The sequence below is a fragment of the Lacerta agilis genome, chromosome 8 (genome assembly GCF_009819535.1).
Source record: "Lacerta agilis isolate rLacAgi1 chromosome 8, rLacAgi1.pri, whole genome shotgun sequence".
In the NCBI taxonomy this organism is placed as follows: Eukaryota; Metazoa; Chordata; class Lepidosauria; order Squamata; family Lacertidae; genus Lacerta; species Lacerta agilis.
This window is the reverse complement of record NC_046319.1, coordinates 25,246,525-25,266,654: the sequence shown is the minus strand read 5'-3', so window position 1 is coordinate 25,266,654 and position 20,130 is coordinate 25,246,525. Positions and strand designations below refer to the sequence as shown.

The 20,130-nt window shown below is 47.2% G+C and overlaps 2 protein-coding genes across 2 annotated transcripts; both read left to right on the top strand.

Moving 5' to 3' along the window:
* Positions 1-525: 525 nt before the first annotated feature.
* LOC117051052 (otoconin-90-like) lies at positions 526-11,942 on the top strand. Its single transcript, XM_033157097.1, has 8 exons — positions 526-575; positions 810-866; positions 1,928-2,072; positions 2,897-3,003; positions 4,520-4,742; positions 8,784-8,840; positions 10,469-10,569; positions 11,731-11,942. Exons 2-8 carry the CDS (start codon positions 818-820, stop codon positions 11,871-11,873), a joined length of 825 nt encoding a protein of 274 aa, XP_033012988.1. The 5' UTR covers positions 526-575; positions 810-817; the 3' UTR covers positions 11,874-11,942.
* Positions 11,943-14,394: 2,452 nt separating this feature from the next.
* Positions 14,395-19,645, top strand: LOC117050778 (group IIE secretory phospholipase A2-like). The gene is made up of 4 exons (XM_033156608.1): positions 14,395-14,519; positions 16,521-16,665; positions 17,907-18,013; positions 19,063-19,645. The coding sequence occupies exons 1-4, from the start codon at positions 14,480-14,482 to the stop codon at positions 19,197-19,199; spliced, it is 429 nt and encodes a 142-aa protein (XP_033012499.1). The 5' UTR covers positions 14,395-14,479; the 3' UTR covers positions 19,200-19,645.
* The last annotated feature ends 485 nt before the right edge of the window (positions 19,646-20,130 follow it).

The window sequence follows — 20,130 nt, the reverse complement described above, 5'->3', positions numbered from 1 at the left end:
GTGGTGTGAAACTAGCACATAACTTTGGCCATCGGTTTGGAGGGGACCCAAAATTTCAGGGTGACACGTTAATGAAGCTCAGCAACCTGATCTCACAGTAGCTAACTTGCAGGGAACCTGCAAGCAAGACACAAGCACACAAAAGTCCTCTCTTTTCCTGTGGCTCCCCGCAACTGGTATTCAGAAACTGTGGAGTCAGCGCTAACCATTCTGGCTAGTGGCTATCAATAGCCTTATCCTCCCTTCATGAAATTGCTCAATCTGTTGTCGGCCATCCGTTTTAAAGCTGTGCTCAGCTGTGATGATATCAAAATGTCTGACCAGCAGAGTACCTTTTATCTTCTTCTTAAGAAAACTGCATGGGAGGAATTGTGAGTTATTACAGTTTAAAAAGAAGCATGTGGGAAATTACATGGAAATTATGAAAGAGAACCTGAAAATTATTTACAGGGAAGCCCTAACAAGAATAACAATCCCTAATGGGGCGGAGTTGTGTGCATGTATATATTCACCCTTGATCACCAAGCAGAAGTTATCTGCAGCGTCTGAAATTTTCCCTGCCATACCCAGAAAAGGTAAGGAGAGAGAGAGAGCGCAGATATGGCTCCAGATTGTGAAGTTGCCCTAGTGAGCAGAAGAGGCTGCCACATCGTGGCTTCTTTTATCAAGAAGCCAATTGTTGCTGGTGTTACTTACCCATACAAGTAACACCTGCTATTTGGGAATGACTTCGCTGCCTTTGTTTTGTTTGTTCATCACTGCTCCTGTAAAAGGAACGTAAGATCGAGAGGTTTAAATTTCTTTTTCAGGGCCACACATGGCAAATACAACTCTGGCTGCAGTGGTGGCGTTGCTATTGACATGTGGTGAGTGTGTGTGTGGGGGGGGGAAGAATCCACGTACTTACATTTTAGTCTCTCCCTTACGTCACTCCACTCAGATCAATGGCAAGCACACAGATAGAGAAACTTAAGAAGCTGTCCTTACACTGTTGAGTCAGACTTGCAAACCCTTGGGTTTCAGATAATGGTATGCCCCAAACCTACCTGGAGGATGAACCTGGGACGTTCTACAGGCAAAGCAGGGGTTGTGCTCCTGAGCTAGGGATGCACATGAAGCTGTCCATGTTCCATCTAACATGCTGTTGTCCATGCCAATGTTCTTCTGGACTACAACTCCCATCATCCCCAGACAGATTAAGCCAATGATCAGGGGTGATGGGCGTTGTAGTGTTGGTGCCAAGGATAATAAATGTAAAAAAAAAACCTGAGAATTCTCTGGGTGCCAAGATCCAGGTTTGATGAGGGAACCCCAGCAGAGATTTAAAATCACAAAATGTGCAGCATATAAAGCATGGAAATATAGGCTGTTGGACCTTTAAAAGAGGCCCTTGTGAGTTCCAAAATGTCCTTCTTCCCACAGCAGAGGAATAGATTGCACACTTGGTAAGTTAAAAATGGTTTTATTTACAAACTCTTCAAAGCTTAGGTTCATGTGTTTTTCCATGTATCAGTCAGAAAAGTTGCACTTGGCTTATTTGCAAAGTGGTGAAAGTTCCTAAATTGTTTGGTATAGAAACTCAGGAATGGCTGATGAGAGCCATGCGGTTTGAGCTGGAACAACCAGCCTAGAACCATTTAACATGTTGAGCTTCTCAGGTAGTCTGAGGTACAACTATGAAAGACAACACTTTATGTTGGGATATAGATGATAGAGATAGATAGATAGATAGATAGATAGATAGATAGATAGATAGATAGATAGATAGAAAGATAGAAAGACAGATATATATAGGTTTTCCCAGCTGATTCCTTTATATTTTTAAAAGTTCCCCTCCTTCAGCCTCCTTTACCAAACCAGAGAGTCCCGTGTTTGCTTTGTAAATACCCTAGTGATTTGAGGTTTCCCCCCTCTGACTGTTTTCAAGGTGCAATCGGAGTAGGTGGCAATCTCATCCAACTTGCTACGATGATCAAACAAATGACTGGGAAAAACGCCATACCAAATTACATGGCCTATGGGTGTTATTGTGGATGGGGAGGCAGAGGCATGCCAAAGGATCAAACTGACTGGTAAGCTAATAAATAGTCCACATGAACCTTCAGGGAACATCAGGATATGCTTCCCACAGAGCCAGACCCTTGGTCCATTGACCCAACCTCTGTGGCTCTCCAGGGTTTCAGGCAAAAGTCTAGGCCAGACCTACCAGGAGATGTCAGGATTTGAACATGAGACCTTTTACATACAGAGCATGTGCTCTTCCACCAAGCTGTGGCCCAGAGTAGCTTAACCACCAATCCCACTTCCAAGGGAACTTTGGCAATTGTAGTTTTTTTTGAAGGGGATAGTGACCTCCTAACAACTCTCACCCTCCTTAGCAAACTATACCTCCCAGGATGCTTTGGGGGGGGGGGGAAGCCATGACTCTTTAAAGTGGTTTGATACTGCTTTTAATGTATAGCACGGATGGGGACACATGGGGGGATATCCCTGCTGCCCTGCCTACCTGCGACTCACTTTTCCTTTCAGGGGTGTGGCCCTCCAAGCCCCTCTTTCTGGCCCTGAGGACTCTCCCCAGGTCCATGCCCTCCTTGAGTTCTTTTGGCTGGCTGGAATGTGTCCTTGAACTGATAAATGTCTCCTGCTTTGCCTGGATGGAGGCTGGAGGGATGTGAATGTGAGCGTGGGGACCGCTATCTTTTGCATAGCTGAAAGGTAGCCTTTCTGTACAAGGACAAGAGTCGCATTCATCTGCTTTTCCTTCTGGCCCCACCCACCACTGGCATGTGGCCCTTGGAAAGTTTCCCATGAGGAAATCTGGCTCCCGGGAAACGAAAAGGGTTACCTGCCCTTGTTTTACACTGTATCACTTTGCACTTATTCCCCCCACTCTCAGGTGCTGTCGTAACCATGACTGTTGCTACAAGAGAGTGGATGAGCAGGGATGTTGCTCCAAACTTGCCACCTATTCTTACATCTACAAGTCAGGGAACATCATCTGTGGTGAGTTGACCTTTGCAGAGCGAAACCGATGCCTTTGGGGGGGATGTTTTGCCCCACCTGCCACCCCGCTGTCCATATCTCTTGCCCAATGGGTCCCAAGAGCCCGACAACCAGCTGGCTATTGGGCGCGTGGGGACTGTAGTGCAAGCGGCATTGCTTTGGGAAGCGCCAAGCACAGGACTGGCAAGGTGCTTCTTTCTCTCCTCCCCAAACAACCCAGCCCCCTCATCATCAGCAGATGACCGTGGGTGTGAAACCCTCTTGCTTTGGCTGCATTCATCTGTCCCCTATTCTGCACAGCCAACTCAGAATCCACCCTCCCCCTTAGGCCTATCAGCTGGCATCAAATGGTTGTGGTTTGGGGGAAATGGCCTTGATAATCAAACTGCACACACACACACCCTCTGCCCACTGTATGGTGGGCTGGGATTGATGTAGAAGAACAAGTCTTGCTGAAGCAGAGCCAGCATGGCTTCTGAAAGTCCTGCCTCACTAACCTCTTGGTGTTCTTTGAGAGGGTCTACAAACACGTAGGTAGAGTTGATCCAGCTTCCCCAGAGCAACACTATACCAGGGGCAAAGTCGGAAATTAAAAGAGTGCCTAGGCTCAGCTGTCTGGTGATGCTGCCACCTTCACCGCCGGATAAGTCCACCAGAGGACCACCAATTGATAATGGGGGCCCACCAGGTGACACATTGAGGACCAGCTCCATATCGGCAGTGGGGTTGCAAGGGGGGCAGGGGGCAGTGCACCCCAGGTGCCATGTCTGGGGGGGGGGTTGATAAGAAGGCACCCCACAGGGTGCTCGCCTCGCCGGCCCCTGATGCAGTGATGTGACCAGCCATTGCCCCGCTGCAGCCACATGTGGAGGATCCTCCGTTCGCAGCTGCAGCCGCGAGCAGAGGATCCCGCCACCGTCCATATAGTACTTAAGTGGCGCCGGCGGCAAACCGCTATGTACAATGCATGTGCGGTGTTGCATGCATGCACTGTACGTAGCAACACCATGCATGCGTCGTATGTAGCAGTGCAACACATGCACAGCTGGCGGTTTGCCCCACCCCGGGTGTCAGTTAGCCTTCATTCGCCCCTGCATATCAGGGCGGAGGGGTGAAAGACAACTCACGTTTGTGGAATGCTCTCCCCGGGGAGGTTCACCTGGCGCCTTCATTATTCACCTTTAGGCGCCGGGTGAAAACATTCCTCTTTAACCAGGGCTTGGCCTGATTGACATCCGATGCCCTTTTAAAATGTGTTGTGGAAGCGGGGATTATTGGGTTGTTTTTGTTTTTATTATGTATTTTCTGTTTTTCATATTGTGGTTTTATGCTGCGAACCGTTCTGAGACCTTAGGGCATAGGGCAGGATACAAATTATAACAATAAGTACTACTACTTCTGGCTGGCTTAAGAGACTGCGAGTTACAGACTCCCCTTTCTCTCTTCCGCCCCCAGCCATCACCTTAGTTCCAGAATTTCTTCCTTAGCCGAAAAAACTATTTTGTTGTGTTGGCAGGAAACGAACCCTGGTATTGGGAAAGGATTTCGGATGTTTCAACCCGGTGTGAGCGCCTGACCTGTGAATGCGACCAAAAGTTTGTGCAGTGCCTGAAAAAGAACTTAAAGACATACCAGAAGAAGTACAGCTATTTCCCCAACTTTTTGTGCATTGGCCACCCTCCTCTGTGTCCTGTTGAGCCACGAATGAGGAGGAGTAGGGAGACAGTGGGGAGGAGGGAGTTTGCATGGAATACAAAATTCAGTTCCGGTTTTGCATTTCCCTAAGGATGGCCTGGACAGAAATGCAGCTGCAACATCGAAAAGCTCCCTTCTTTCAACTTTGCAACACTTTTCTCCAGCCAAAAAAACATACAAGTTCTGCTCGCCACTTTCCTGCCTGAAGTGAAAATTTTCCTCTTCAACCAGGCCTTGGGCTGATTCATATTCTACAGCCTTTGGAATGTGTTTGTGGCAAGGGCGGAGTTGTTGTTTTGCCGTTTTGTTCTACTTATTTAACCGTTTTTATCCTGTATTTTAGGGACGTGGGTGGCGCTGTGGTCTAAACCACAGAGCCTAGGGCTTGCCGATCAGAAGGTCGGCGGTTTGAATCCCCACGACGGGGTGAGCTCCCGTTGCTTGGTCCCTGCTCCTGCCCACCTAGCAGTTTGAAAGCACATCAAAGTGCAAGTAGATAAATAGGTACCGCTCCAGCGAGAAGGTAAACGGCGTTTCCGTGCGCTGCTCTGGTTCGCCAGAAGTGGCTTAGTCATGCTGACCACATGACCCGGAAGCTGTCTGCAGACAAATGCCGGCTCCCTCAACCTATAGAGCAAGATGAGCGCGTAACCCCAGAGTTGTCTGCGACTGGACCTAATGGTGAGGGGTACCTTTACCTTTACCTATCCTGTATTTTATTTTGTGAAATGCACTAAGATCTTATGATGAAAGGTGGTATATAAATCTAATAAATTAATGAATACAAATAAGCTTGTGGTCTCCCCCCCGCCCGAAAATGAAAGTAAAGTCATGAAAATTCGCCTGCACTTTTAGAGCAACTTTCCCCTCAATATACACATTTTTGTAGGCAATTTTCCCTAATAGAAGGCATGTTCTTTTCACTAATATCAGCTTATTCTTTCAGCTCTGTCACGTGGGAGACAGGGGAATCAGAAGGCTCGTTCCATCAGTTTTGCCAAAAGCCCAGCTCTATAAGGCCCCTCCAGCCCCATGTTAAACACCAAAAATACCCTGCTGTACTTGTGCTCCACATCTGCATTGATGCTTTCTTTCCTGGTATCTTCTCCCTCTCTTCCCTTCCTTATATTCCTTCTGCATTCCCACCCCACCCCACCCCCCACCCCGGTTTTCTTATCATTTTTAAATATCAATAACAATTATACGGGGCGGGGGGACCCCAAATGCTGTACATAAAATAAATATAAGTAATATTAACATTGTTTGGCACACTTTCCTCTTATATATGAAAGACGGTCTTCTCCTCCGCTGGCCTGTTAGGGACATAATAGAGCAACACATGAAACGTGGTTTATCTTCTGCCACAGCCAGTGAGCTCAGCTTGGCGCCTCCCTCCTGCCTTGGGTTGGTGCCCCAGCCGGCTGCTGGGTGCTGGTAATGCAGAGGTAGACTTTTTCACCAGTGCCACCAGCCAGGGCCGGCCTTAGAGGAGGGTCAGTTGGGGCACCAAGCTCAGAGAGGAAGGAAGCACCAAGATTAGTTCAGTGGGTGGGGATTGTTTTCTTTTTTTATGTACTGTCGGCAGTGAGCTAGGGGGACCAGAAGAAAGTGCTTGTACTGAGCTGAGGGGAGGGGCACTAAACATGGACTGAGAGGGGGCACCGAGCTGAGGAGTTCAAGATGAATGCTGAGGCATGAAAGGGTCTGAAGAAGAGGACCAGGTGGTGGCTTCATCTCAGGTGGAGAGGTGAAAATGGGTGCTTAGGTGGTGGCAGGGGAGGAAGATGCAGGAGGTTATTATGGGGGGTGTGGTTCTGTGGAAGCAGGGGTTGCACCAAAGGAGGGGAGAGGAGGGGGCATCAGGATGTGGGGTGCAGGTGGAAACAGGGGTCCAAAAGGGGTAGAAGTGGAGGTGGCAATGGGGCTGGGAAGGTGAAAAGCCATCTGAGTATTTCCAAGGGGGTGGAAAGGGTATTAGGGAGTTAATGTTAACTTCCAAGCGGGTGGGGGTTGGGGAAGGGTTTGGTGAGTGGGGCAAACAGGGGGATAGCCCCCAGTCTGTTTGCTTCAAAAGCCCAACCTTGTCTGAACCAGATTGGCAAAACCATGCGAGCAGGCTAATTCCGGGAGTCCTGCCGCGGGGCAAGCAAGCTCGTTTTGTTTCTGCTTTCCATATTCCTCCTATTAAGCTCCAGCACCAACATTTCCTGCACAACTTGGTGACAAGATCCTTCTAATAATAGTACAAATGTCCACACCGTGCTGGAGAAAGTGACCACTCGGGTTGCGAAAGAAGGGTGGCAGCTACCGGTGGTGACCTTTGCTATTTTTCATCATTCTTCTAGAATGAAACCAGGCAGGCCCAGAGGCAAGATCTGGTGTCTTACTAGCTGGGGAAGGAACTGGCTGGAGAGGTTTAGGCATGTTAGTCAAGTCAAGGAGCAACTTCCTTTCTCACCTGGTTACTGGATATGGGGAAGCGGGATTTCCCCCTCACTAACTGTTTAAATTCTCCAACGGACTATAAAACCCAGTTGTCACATTTCTGAGGGGAGAAGGACAACCAAATCACAAGGAAGAAAGGGAGCCAGGTGTGATATCAACCCCCAAGAAGTTTTACGAGGAGGCTAAGGAAAGTAAGTACCACTGCCGTTGGTTTTTCTTAATGAATCGTTTCGTGCTGCACAACCATAGCTGTCAACTTTCCCCATTTTTTAAAAGGGAAATTCCCTTATTCCGAATAGGATTCCTCGCAAGAAAAGGGAAAAGTTGACAGCTATGTGCACAATACCAAGCCATCAGTTTTAGAAGAAGGAGGTTGGACAAATTCAAGGGAGAAAAGGCTCTCAGTGGCTGTCAGGCACGATGGCTCTATTCTGGCTCAACTGCCAAAGGCAGAAATGCTTCTGAATTTCAGTTTCTGGAAAACACAAGCGTGGATCCTGCATGTCCTTGCTGGGATTTTTCACCTCTGAAAAGAACGACACCTTCTCCACCAAAGGATTTGACTTCCTCTCGTGTAAACCCCCCAGTTTTTCATTTATCAGTTGAAGACAGAAAGATCTGTCAAAGTTCAATTCTCCACATTTCTGCAGCAGGTTGCAATTTTGCTTTGTTTTTAAGAAGTCTTCCTGAAAACTCATCAGCATTCTAGTGCCGATCTCTCCCGATAGATGAATATTTGTATGCCCTTCTGACTAACATACACATTTTTTGGGGGGCAGGCAATCCCCCCCCATTGCTTGTTTGCTGGCGTTTCAAATCAAGTGCTGACAAAACAGATAATGCAATTAAACAGGAACATAAATATGCATTTGAGCTGAAACACGGACATTTCTTCTGAGGGTGGCAACGGGGAACAAAACCAAAGTGGGTTTCGTTGGAAAGGGGTAACACCGCAATTGTGATTTTCCTGGCAAGTCTGTCAGGCACCCCTTCCCCCCCAGATCTCCTCCAATGGGCAGCACCCCTCTACCTCCCCCCCACACTCTCTCTCGGCTCCAAGAGGCAAAGCCCCCCACCCTACACCTCTTCTTATTCCCCAACACTGCTTAACCCTTCTCCATACCTCTGCCCCCCCACCCCACTTCTCAGTTCTGCCACCCCCCAGCCTCTCTGGGCCTCGGCTACACTCGCCACCCCATCTCTGCTTCCATGCCTAATCAGACCCCTCTTTCTTGGGCCGATCTGCTTTTTTAGACACCTAATGTTGCTGTGCTGCCCTTGTATCATTGTCCGATACAGAAATCCATGCCACAGGTGATTGTGAGGCAAAGGAGGGTGGGGAGGAGAGGACATGCTGGCATTTTTGCTAACAAGCCAGACTCACATGGGATCAAAATTTTATCCAGCCAGCTTCTTAGTTGCAGACCTGTCCGTCAAGAAGGAATGGGCCAAATCTCAGGGGGTGACTGCCAGCCTTCCAACCCCACTTCCCCTTTCAAGCCAATACAACCCTTGGCATTTTATTGTGTTTAGGATGAACTGTTTGTGTTGTTGAGCCATCTTTGGGGTGGTGGCTGATATCGAAAGGTGGAATACGGATCCTCTAAACAAATTGAATAACTGTACCACCTCTCCTTTAGGTCTTTATCAACGGAAGATGAAGATCTTATGGGGATCAATGGTGTTGCTGGTTTGCAGTAAGTGGAATCATAGAACAGGGTGGGAAAGGGACCCAAGGGTCATCTAGTCAAACCCCCTGAAATGCAGGAATCTAAAAGTAACAGGGAGAGGAGAGATTAAATTATGTTTAATTTAAGGGGGCATGCTTTTTTTAAAAAAGTGTACCCCCCTTAAAACTTAATGAAGCCTAATTCTGAGGAGACCTTCATAATTTTTGGGAATTCTAATCTGAGCAACCGAAGTCAAAATTGAAGCAGGTTGGTCTTCTTAATAAATTAACCCAAAACACGTTTGCTTATCTGGCCATGATCAGCTGTGGCTTCACCTACCCCCCCCCCCATGTGGCTCCCAGCAGATTATCTCTGAGAGGATATGGCCCCCAATGTCGGCTGGGGGAGAGGTTGCCCTCTTCTGATATGTATCAAATCCCAAAATGTATTAAAAATGCTACTTCTTCACACAAGTTATAATTCATTTATGGATACCACCACCACAAGATGTAGCGACAGCCACTAGCACAGACCAATTTATTAACGAGGAGAGGGTGGGTCAATATTTGCTAGAGAGAGTATTTGCTCCATTTTCAGGAGCACTGTACCACCGAATACTGTTTGCTAGAGGGGAGAGGTGGAGAAGGACAACAGCTAGGACAGGTCCCTTTCCCTAATAAGCTAAGCACCTGACTCCTTGTCCGTTTCTTTGCAGGTGTTTTGCTAGTAAAAGGGAACCTCTTTCAGTTCGGAATAATGATCCAAAAGCTCACTGGGAAAGCGTCTTTCCCCCACTACACCACGTACGGGTGTTACTGTGGGGTGGGTGGTAAAGGCAGACCGCGAGACGACACCGACCGGTAAATCAATGGCTTGTGGGTTGTTGTTTATGTTGTTGATAACTGATCGCCTCATATCAAAGAGGCGCTGTGCTGGAAAGGATTTGTTGGTGTGGGGTCACTTGTTCTAGCCAGTCTGGGGTGGTTGAGTCAGTTCACCACACTGGGGGCTTTCATTTCATTGATTTGCCTTTAATTTAAGGATATCCCATTGGGTTATCCTCAGAAACATGCCCCCCTGCTGGAAAGGCAGAAGGTTCTGAAACGGGAAGTTTTGAAACAAGAAGTCAAAAGGTAGCCCATGCCCATGACCACCATACATGTAAAGCTCTGTAAGACCACTATAAACAGTCATGGTTACCGCCAAGAATTCTGGGAACTGTAGTTTGTTGCTGAGAGTCGTTAGGAGACACCCCTATTCCCCTAGCAAAGCTACAGTTCCCAGCTTTCTCTGGGAAGAGGAAATTATTGTTAAACTACTCTGGGAATTGTAGTTCTGGGAGGGGAGTAACTCTCGGCACCCTTAGCTCCCACCTACAGCTCCCAGAATTCTTTATCGTCCCTGGTAATGGGGCAATAAAAGAACAACATGGGGACCCCCTTTAATTCCTGATTGTCGCCATTTGATAAACTCATGGGTGTAAAACAGTACCGTTGTTTTAATTATCGGTGCAACTGATGCGTGTACCTTATACCTATTTTGTTATTAAGCTGTGTATAAATCATCAAATAAGAATAAAATGAGAACCTTTAGCTCCCTCGGGCAGGTGAACAGCGTAGATTTGTCTAAAGGAGATTTCTCTTCCTTCTCCACAGCTGCTGCCTGGCCCACGATTGCTGCTACGAAAAGTTGAGTGACTGTAACGCCAACACCGACGTATACGACTATTCCATCGACGATGGAGTTATTACTTGTGGTAAGTAGCGACAGGAGGGAAATTTGGTTGCATCCCTTTGTGTTTGGAGGACAGACAATTCATACATACCGTGAACTAAAGGCTATTGTGGGCCTGCCTACTTCACTAACGAAGAGGCAGGGGATCCATTGAAATTTGCAGTCCCCTAACAGATGGCCATCCTACCTCTGTTTAAAACGAATCATAGTAACAGTAGAGTTGGAAGGGACCCCAAAGGTCCTCTAGTTCAGCCCCCTGCAAAGCATGACTCACAGGTAAAGAATCGTACAATCGTAGGCTTGTAAGGGAACCCCAAGGGTCATCCAGCCCAACCCCAGCTAAAGAAACTATGAGAGATGGCCATCCAACATCTGCTTAAAAACCTCCAATGAAGGAGAGTCCACCACCTTCCAAGGGAGTCCGTTCTCCACTGTAAAACAGTAAGATTTTGCATCCCAAATGCAAACCCTGGCATCTCCTAGTACAGCTGAGAGAGACTCCTGCTGGACATGCCGCTGGGGACCTTCTGCATGCAAAGCAACTGCCCTACCACTGAGCTATGGCCCTTCTCTGTGTTCCTTGTTGGTAGCTGCCTAAACCACATTGCCACAGAATCACTGACTTAGTTGATGGCATTTCCCCCTCCACTTCCTCCAAGCAGTTCCCTGCATCTTCCTACCAACCCTATAAGGTTGATTACTCCAAGAGAGAAGTCAGTTACTCTGCAGGGAGGGGGCATAGCTCAGCTACAGAGCACCTGTCTTGCATGTAGAATGTCCCAGCTGGCCTCTCAAGGTAGGACTCGGAGAGACTCTTGCCTGCACTTCCGGAGAGCTGCTGCCAGCCAGTGTAGACAATACCCTGCTAAATTGACCAGTGGTCTGACTCAGCATAAGGTAGCTTGCTATGTTCCTACACTTTAAGGAGGAGACGTGGCTCAGGGGCAGGGCACGAGGTCCCAGGTTCAATCCCTGACATCTCCAGGTAGGGCTGGAAAAGACTCCCTGTTCAAAGCCATGTAGAGATGCTGCCAGTCAGTGCAGACAATATTAAGCTAGGTGGGCAAATTGTTTGGCTCTGTATAAGGCAGCTTGCTAGGAGCCACAGATGCAGCCCTCGGCTGTTTGCAGGAAGGGCAGGGTGACGACATGACAGGCACGGCTCCATCTGTTCTCTCAACAGGTGAAGGAAGCAGCTGTGAAAAGCAGGTATGTGAATGTGACAAAACAGCAGCCCTCTGTCTGCGGGACCACCTGGACACTTACGATAAGGAGTATCGCTTTTACTCTGACACGAACTGCCAGGAAGGGCCGATGAAGTGCTGAGCTCAGCCCCTGCAGGCTCAAAGCTGCATTGCAACTCCTCTTCAAAAATAAAAAAAAATGAAGCTTGCAGTCACTGTGCGACGTTGTCCTTTCCTTGGGAGTTTGGGGTGGGGGGCAACTCAGCTTGATTTACGGAGCCCAGTTTGCTGAGGGAGGATGCTCTCTCCTTTTGAGAGTTGCACAGCAACCACTCAAAGACAGCTTTCCTCTTTGCATTCGGTCACAAGTGAACCTATCAATAGACTCCATTGTGCAGAAACTAGTTTCGAACAGGTCCTCCAGGAAATGTGAGCTCCTATCATACCGCTTTGTGCCTCTTGACTGATCAGGAGATCCGGAAAGCAAGACAATACATCAATCCTGGGCTAAAAGGGCACGTGAGCCTTTAGTGAAAAGCTGTAACTGAGCGGTGGAGCATCTGCTTTGCATGCAGAAGGTCTCTGGTCCAGTCCCCAGAGGCATCTCCAAGCAGAGCTGGGAGAGAAAACCCTGCAGAGTCACTACCTGTCTGTGTAGACAACAATGAGATAGAGGGAACAATGGTCTGAGCTGGCATAAGGCAGTTTCCTGTGGCCCTATGTAACTGGCATCCTGATGCCCAACAGCTCCTTCCATATTCCTGTGGGATGCGTTGGATTGAGGACTAAGCTGGGTGAACCAATGGTCTGACTTTGGAAAAGGTCACAAAATGGCCACTGTGGAATGTGTGGCATACCCTCCAGCATTACTCCAATAAAAAAAAGAATGTTGTATTCAATAATAATAATAATAATAATAATATTTATACCCTGCCCACCTGACTGGGTTGCCCCAGCCACTCTGAGAGGCTTCCAGCTTATATAAAAACATAATTACACATCAGCTCCTAACTGATAGAGAGAAACTATTCCCTGTTCACAATGGAGTGTCCCTATCCTAGCATCTGCTGAAACATGGGCATGTTTAATAGGCCACGATCAAAGCTGGAGATGCTAAGTCAATGCAAAGAGGAACTGAGCAAGAAGAGCAAACAGCCTCTTGCACACTGTGGAGGTTTGAGGGGCTATTTATGGAGACCTTTTGTGGGAGCTGCAAGAGGTCCTGGCTGGCACACACGCACCTGCAAGTGACAGGTTGACAACCCCCGGATCTTCCCAGTAGGCTTCGCTGATCACAGCACGAGTGGCAGAACGAGGCAGCAACAGGAGTGAAAGCTTGTCTCAAGAGAAGCGTCCTCAAATGCGGGAAGACCGCAGAGAGGAAGGCAATAGCACACCTCGCCTTGCATTCTGCAGATTCTTTTGGTGCAGTGTTTTACCAGCCCTTTGCACAGGACAGCATGTAGGGATCAGTGAAACACCACACCAAAAGAATCTTGATGCAACATTTGTAACGCTGTGCAATTGCACCAAGGTTCCTTTCGGGCAGTTTTATGCATCAGTTACACACACTGAATACAGGTCTGGCCCTACCATTAGGCAGAAGGCAGTGGTGAACTCCAGTGGCAGGGAGTGGCAGTTCAGCATGTGTGAGCCCTGTGGCCTGCCTTACAGGAGCAGAAGAAAACACAATCCCATCACCAGTGTTTAAGTAAGATACTTGTCCAGCCAGGTTCTTTAAACATAATTCTTTTTTTAAATTCAGTTTTACACTATACAATTTGAATTCAAACAATAACAATAAACATCAACATATAGGATTCCCTAAATCCTTAGACTTCCCTCCACCCCTCCATGGTTTCCATAATCAAACTTCATCTACTGCATCATATAATTTCTCCATTTTTCTTTCTTTAAATAACCATTTTTTACCTTAGTTTTTAATACATTACAAGTGTTACTAAAATCCTGCCAAAATTTTTAGTTGTTTGCAGTGTTCTCTTAGGTAACTTGCAAATTTTCCCCATTCCTTATTAAAGTTGAACAGGAAAATCAGAAACCAGGAAGATAGAATCTTTACACATAATTCATGTCAGGCACCAAATGGCAGATTCAGGGAGGAGGAGGGAGGTCAGCATCTTAAAAATGCACCAGCGGAGCCAATTCCTGCACTCTTTGCTAGTGTGCTTGCAGTGTGCTGTCCTCCTCACCCCCTCAGTCCTCCTCCTCCTGTTAAGCAGCAATGACACACCCGGTGGGAATCTAGCCTAGAGCCTCTGCTGCATCTAGTGAACTGAACCTGGTCTTAGGTAGGCTGCAACGGAATGATCAGGAACACTTCCCAACCCGTGTGAGTACACCCTGGTAGGCCCCAGTGAGGATCTGAAGACTCTTAGCTGGGTCCTCTGAGATCTTCTTGGGGGAGGACCACGCCACCTCAAAAAGGGGCTTCACCACATCTCTCACCACTGTAGCTGTGACAAGTGTCCCTGGAATTTGGGGACTAGTTTGCCTCTATGGATGGGCCAGTCCCGGGAACGCCTTCATGTACTCAAGAGCCCTTAGTGAGAACTGTCAATATTGATATATCCTTTCCTAAGGCTATGGAGTGAACTGGCACAGAACAGTAGCCTGAGTGTATGTGTGTGAGAGTGTATGGTATACTGTAGCTTGCAACTTCCTGACTTCTTCTGTCCTATTCTAAGGAACATTCATTTCATTCAACTGATTTGGACAAACCGTGCAAAGATGGGGTGTTCGTTTGGGGTCCTTCTGCTTCTCCTGTGCGGTAAGTACATGTTCAAGACAGTTGCATGGCTAAAGGATGCCAAATCTAAATTTTCTAATACCTCAGTACAGAAGAAGAGTTTCGTTGGTCTGTTTTAACATTTTAGCAACCAAGATTCACGCATGTTCTTTTCTTTTTAAAATTATTTTTATTAAAATTTTACAACAAATTTTAGCATAATCAAAAATTCAAATTACATTTTACATTTTCAGTTAACACCCCCCCCCCGACTTCCCCCAGCTTCCCTTTCTGGTTTATAGCATATTTATTTTTTCTGCTTATAATTTTATATGGCTTGTGTACTAAAATTAAAGTTGTACCTTATCAATCTGTTCTTAACATTTTAACTTCATTTTTTCTATTTTCTATTTATATTTGTCCAGTGTAAGTGTATTACTCGAATCCTGCAAATGAGTTCATTTCAATGCATTGTTTCTGTATATACATCATAATAGGTTCCCAATCTTTTTGGAAGTCATTGTTGTCCTTATCTTTGAGTCTCTCAGTTAGCTTCGTCATTTCAGCGTATTCCATCAACTTTGCTTGCCATTGCTCTTTCACGGATGTTATTTTTCAAGGATAGGCACTGTACTTGCAATGACCTGAACTGTCCCTCATGTGCGCTATTATTCTGTAGATCGGGGTGGCCAACTTACAAGAGACTGCAATCTACTCACAGAGTTAAAAGCTGGCAGTGATCTACCCCCTTTTTGTCGAGCTTTTTAGGAAGGAAAGCCCTGTTTTGGGGGGTTCACGTAAAAGTTGTTGAGCTTCTTTAGGGAAGAGGAAAGCAACATTGAGCTTTTTTTTTAGGAAGGAAAGCCCTGTTTTTGGTGGTTCAGGTCATTTTGGGGGTGCAGGGCAAAGATGTTGAGCTTTTTTTTAGGGGAGCCAAAGTTTTTTAGCTTCTTTGGTGGGGGGGAGCCACTGATTTACCGGTGATCTACCACAGACGTCCAGTGATCTACCGGTAGACCACAATCTACCTGTTGGACATGCCTGCTGTAGATTTTAGCAAGTGGTTAGACTGTAGACCAGCATTCCTGAAACTGCAGGGCTTCTCCGCATTATAGGAGGAAGACATGAACCTAAAAGGAACCAGGGAGGGGTGATAAAAGAAAATTTAGGGGAAGAAAATGCAAATTAAATGTATGGGGGTCGGGGAGAAGAATTGGCGGAAGATCAGTAGAAAATAATTTTCAGGGTGGCAAACCTGAAATGAAAAATCCTTCTAAAACCAGATCACTCAATTCTGCCTGAAGTGGCGAAGGCAAATGAAAATAGTTCCAGAGCTAATGTCTGTGCTTAGTTTGATGAAAGCTGAACTATGGAACTCCCTGCCTCAAGGAAATCACTGTGGCGTGGGTGATATGTGACCTTTGAGCTTGTGTGTATGCTATTTCCAAAACGGGTTTTAGATAGGGATGTTGCTCATTGCCAGCTGATGAGCCAAAAACACCCACCCCCAAACCCTTTCAATGCCATTGTGTGACTGGCAAGCCTTTGTCATTTAAGCTCCCTTAGGTGGGCCAGAAATTCTGCAAAGCTCTGCTTTCAATCCATGCAAAGTTCAGGCTGAGCAATGCAAGAAAACAAGAGCACTGGGATTTTCCTTCCCTATGAGGAAAGGTTGCAGCTTTGGGGACTTCTTATTTCAGAGACAAAGCAAGTGGTAGATTACATGATAGAAGCATGTACAATTTTGCATGGCAAGGGGAAAGTGGATAGAGAAAAGTTTTTCTCCTTCTCTAACACCAGAACGGTGAAGCTGAAAGTTGGAGGATTTGGGACAGATAAAAGAAGGTTCTTCATGCAGCGCAATGTTAAACCATGGAATTCCCTCCAACAGGAAGCAGTCTTGGCCACCAGCTTGGATGTCAGTTTCCCACTGAGGCATCTGCCTGGCCACTGTGAGGACAGGATGCTGGTTAGATGGACCCCCTTTGGCCTGATTTGGCTAAATGTTCTTCTTAGGTTCTCAGACAGGCTTCTTGCTTTCAGCTCTCTCCTTAGGAAGCTGCAACCTGATCCAGTTTGCAGATATGGTCCGCCAGCTGACTGGGAGGCTGCCCACTCTCTTTTACAATGGGTACGGATGTTACTGTGGACTTGGAGGATCCAGAAAGCCCATGGATGAAACTGACTGGTGAGCAGGACTCTCGCTGAGACCAAGGGGTGAGGGAGAAATGGGATTCCGTTCTTTGCATTTAAAGGCAAAACTCCCATATTTGCAGTCCCTGAAATGAAACACAAACTGAAATGCAGCCGTTTTGAAATGTGCACTTTGACCAAATTTGCAGTGCCGTCCTTCATACTAGTAATGCATTCAAATATGCATGGGGGGGGGAGTATACATGTTGTTGTTGTTCAGACATTCAGTCATGTCCGACTCTTCGTGACCCCATGGATCAGAGCACGCCAGGCACACCTATCTTTAACTGCCTCCCTCAGTTTGGCCAAACTCATGCTAGTCACTTCGAGAACACTGTCCAACCATCTCATCCTCTGTCGTCCCCTTCTCCTTGTGCCCTCCATCTTTCCAAACATCAGGGTCTTTTCTAGGGAGTCTTCTCTTCTCATGAGGTGGCCAAAGTACTGGAGCCTCAACTTCAGGATCTGTCCTTCCAGTGAGCACTCAGGGCTGATTTCTTTAAGGATTGATAAATTTGATCTTTTTGCAGTCCATGGGACTCTCAAGAGTCTCCTCCAGCACCATAATTCAAAAGCATCAAGTACACACACACACACACACACACACACACGGAAATAGCATACAAAAATGCATCATATGTGGGGACACTGCTTTGCAAGAATGAAGAGCCCCATCACTTAGTTGCAGTCCTGAGTTTGAGCATCTTTAAAGTCCATGACACCTTTGGTAAAGGCTGCTCTCTCCAATTGGAGCGCTCACAGACCAGTTTCCCAATTGTCAGAGCAGGTGGCGCTGTGGTCTAAACCACTGAGCCTCTTTCTTTGGCTTGTTGATCTGCGCGATAGGGTGAGCTCCCGTTGCTTTGCCCTACCTTCTGCCAACCTAGCAGTTCAAAAAAACACCCGTGGAAGTCGATAAATAGGTACCGCTGCTGCATTTTGCCATGCTCTGGCTTCTGTCATGGTCCTCCGTACACCAGTAGTGGTTTAGTCATGCTGGCCATATGACCCAGAAAGCTGTCTGTGGACAAATGCCAGCTCCCTTGGCCTGAAAAGCAAGATGAGCGCCACACCTGCAACATCCTCTGTGAAAAGAGGATTATGGGGGCATCATCAAGACTGATCCCACCCCCCCAAAAAACCCAACAGTGTGAATAATAGAGAATGCATCTAATCTCTCTCTTAATTGTATTCCTTTCTGCCTGAAGTAATCGACTTGATCTGTGCTGCTTCCAGGTGCTGCCATACCCATGATTGTTGCTATGGAAAGTTGGAAAGACTGGGTTGCAAACCCAAACTAGAGCTTTATAACTACTTTGTTGGGAAGAGCGGAATCTTCTGTGGTATGTGTGAACATGGAGTATGTTTGGGGTGGCTGCAGATACTTGGATGAGAGCTAGAGATGGGTGAGAAAACCAATTCACTCCCCAGTGGGCTTCTCTGCCAGCTGCTGGAAGCTGACTCCCGAGCTGAAAAGGGTTCCCTACCTCCCTGCTTCAAGGAAAGGTGTGGCAAAGAATTAGGAAGTTAAATAAATAAGGTAACTCAAGCAAGCAAACAAAAAGTAAACATGCAGGCACTAAGTCAACAAGGATGTGGGGGCTTTTCAGTGTTTTACATGCATGGGCAGAAGTCATGGGTATGTCTAAAGTGCAATTGTCACAGACTAGCTGGACGCAGAGGAATGGTGGGAGGTACCAGCTGGGGAACCCCCAGGGGAAGAAAGCTCAGAGCCAGGGGATTGGTGGGGGGACGATGATGAGTTGTCAGAGGGAGAAGACTGGGAAGAGGAAGTGTCAAAAACTGAAGAAGTAACAGGGCTTAGTGAGCAGGGGGAGTCTGTGGCAGACAGCAGTCCAGAATCAGAGCTAAAAGCTGCAGCAGGAGAAGGGGATGAGGGAGGCCAAGAGGCAGAGTCAGGTTGGTGAAGAAGCATGGGTGTTTCCTCCTGCTGCTGTGACAAGTTCCTCTCCCCCCTGGTCTCCCAGGACGAGGAGAGGCACAAAATGGGAAAGAGCAAAGGCAGGCATGCCAGCATAGTCTCATATTGCTTGGAGGGAAACCCTAGAGAGGAGACTTAGCCAGCTGTGGATGGCAGGGACTTTCAGTCTCCACAACTGCCTCATAGGGGTGAGACCTGGTGCTGTGCTCATTAGGCCTGGCATCCCTGTGCAGATCCTGATTTTCTAACAAAATGTTAACTTTTCTTGCTGCGTGTTATTTACTGCTGGCTCGCTCCTGACAGCAATGAGCTCTTGGCTCTCTGGGAAAAGTTTTTTTGAGGCCAAGAGGGCGCAGCTGGAAATGGTAAGAGACGCAAAGAGACAAGTGGATAAGCCCCGCTCCTGGGATGTGCGGATCTATCTCAACTTTTGGCTCTTTTGTCTTCCAGGTGGAAGGACAATGTGCCAGAAGATGACCTGCGAGTGTGATAAAGTAGCCAGCTTCTGTTTCCGAAAAGCCACCTATCACATCAAATATGCCTTTTACCTAAACATTCTATGTAGAGGCGCCACGCCTCCTTGCTAGGATCCTGGAAAGGCTGCTTTCTCAACTGCCTTCCTGAAGGTGGTGCAGTTAAACATATCCTCTTGCTCCTCTTGCTCAATGTTTATTTCATCCCATCATTTCTTGGAGTCAACCTTGCAGCGCCAATGTCATCACCTGACACACTTGAGATGCCGTGGGGGCCTCAACAACTGGGCAGGTCGCACCACTCCTACCTCTCCTGGGCCTCCAGCACCTGGCAACTTGGCCTGGGAGGTGCTCACCATTTTTATTTCCCACAATGCCCTTAGTGTTGTGTCACTGCAGGGTATTGTTGGAAATTTCAAGGACAGCTTCTCCACCTCAAGTGAGGCCCCCTCAGACTTGGAATTGACCCTACCACATGATCTGGCCTCAACCCCAAACTCGTTTTTCAAGTGACTTAATGATGAATTGTTTGTTCTTATAAATGCTTGTAAGCCATCCTGAGATCTGTACTGGATGATGGGCAGTTGAGAAACTGCAGACATGAGTAAATAAAAACAACGTGGAATTCGTGGTCTCCTCCATTATTTCCCAAACCGGAAGAGAGTATTTGGGGGATGAACAAAGCTGCAATGGAATCTCAGCTCTTGTCTGACACATACAGAAGAATGAGGTTTGTAGGACTGAGCTACAATACTTTGAACTGCAGTTGGGAGGTACCATTTTTGAATGCTCCCCCTGCATTAATCAAAAAGAAAATAGCAAGTAGAGAAGAGGTTCAGCACAATGAAGAGCAAGGTAGGGCCTTACGGCTACTAGCCACAATGACTATATTGTACCCTGCCTCCACAGGTGAAGGCAGTTCTACCACTGGGAGTTTGTCACATGTAACCAGTGAAGGCACATGGACAGTAGCCAAGCAGTTCCCACGAGGGCCAAAAAGTATCCAGCTAGAGACTCCAGTGCAAGCAGATGAAGAGCAGGCACT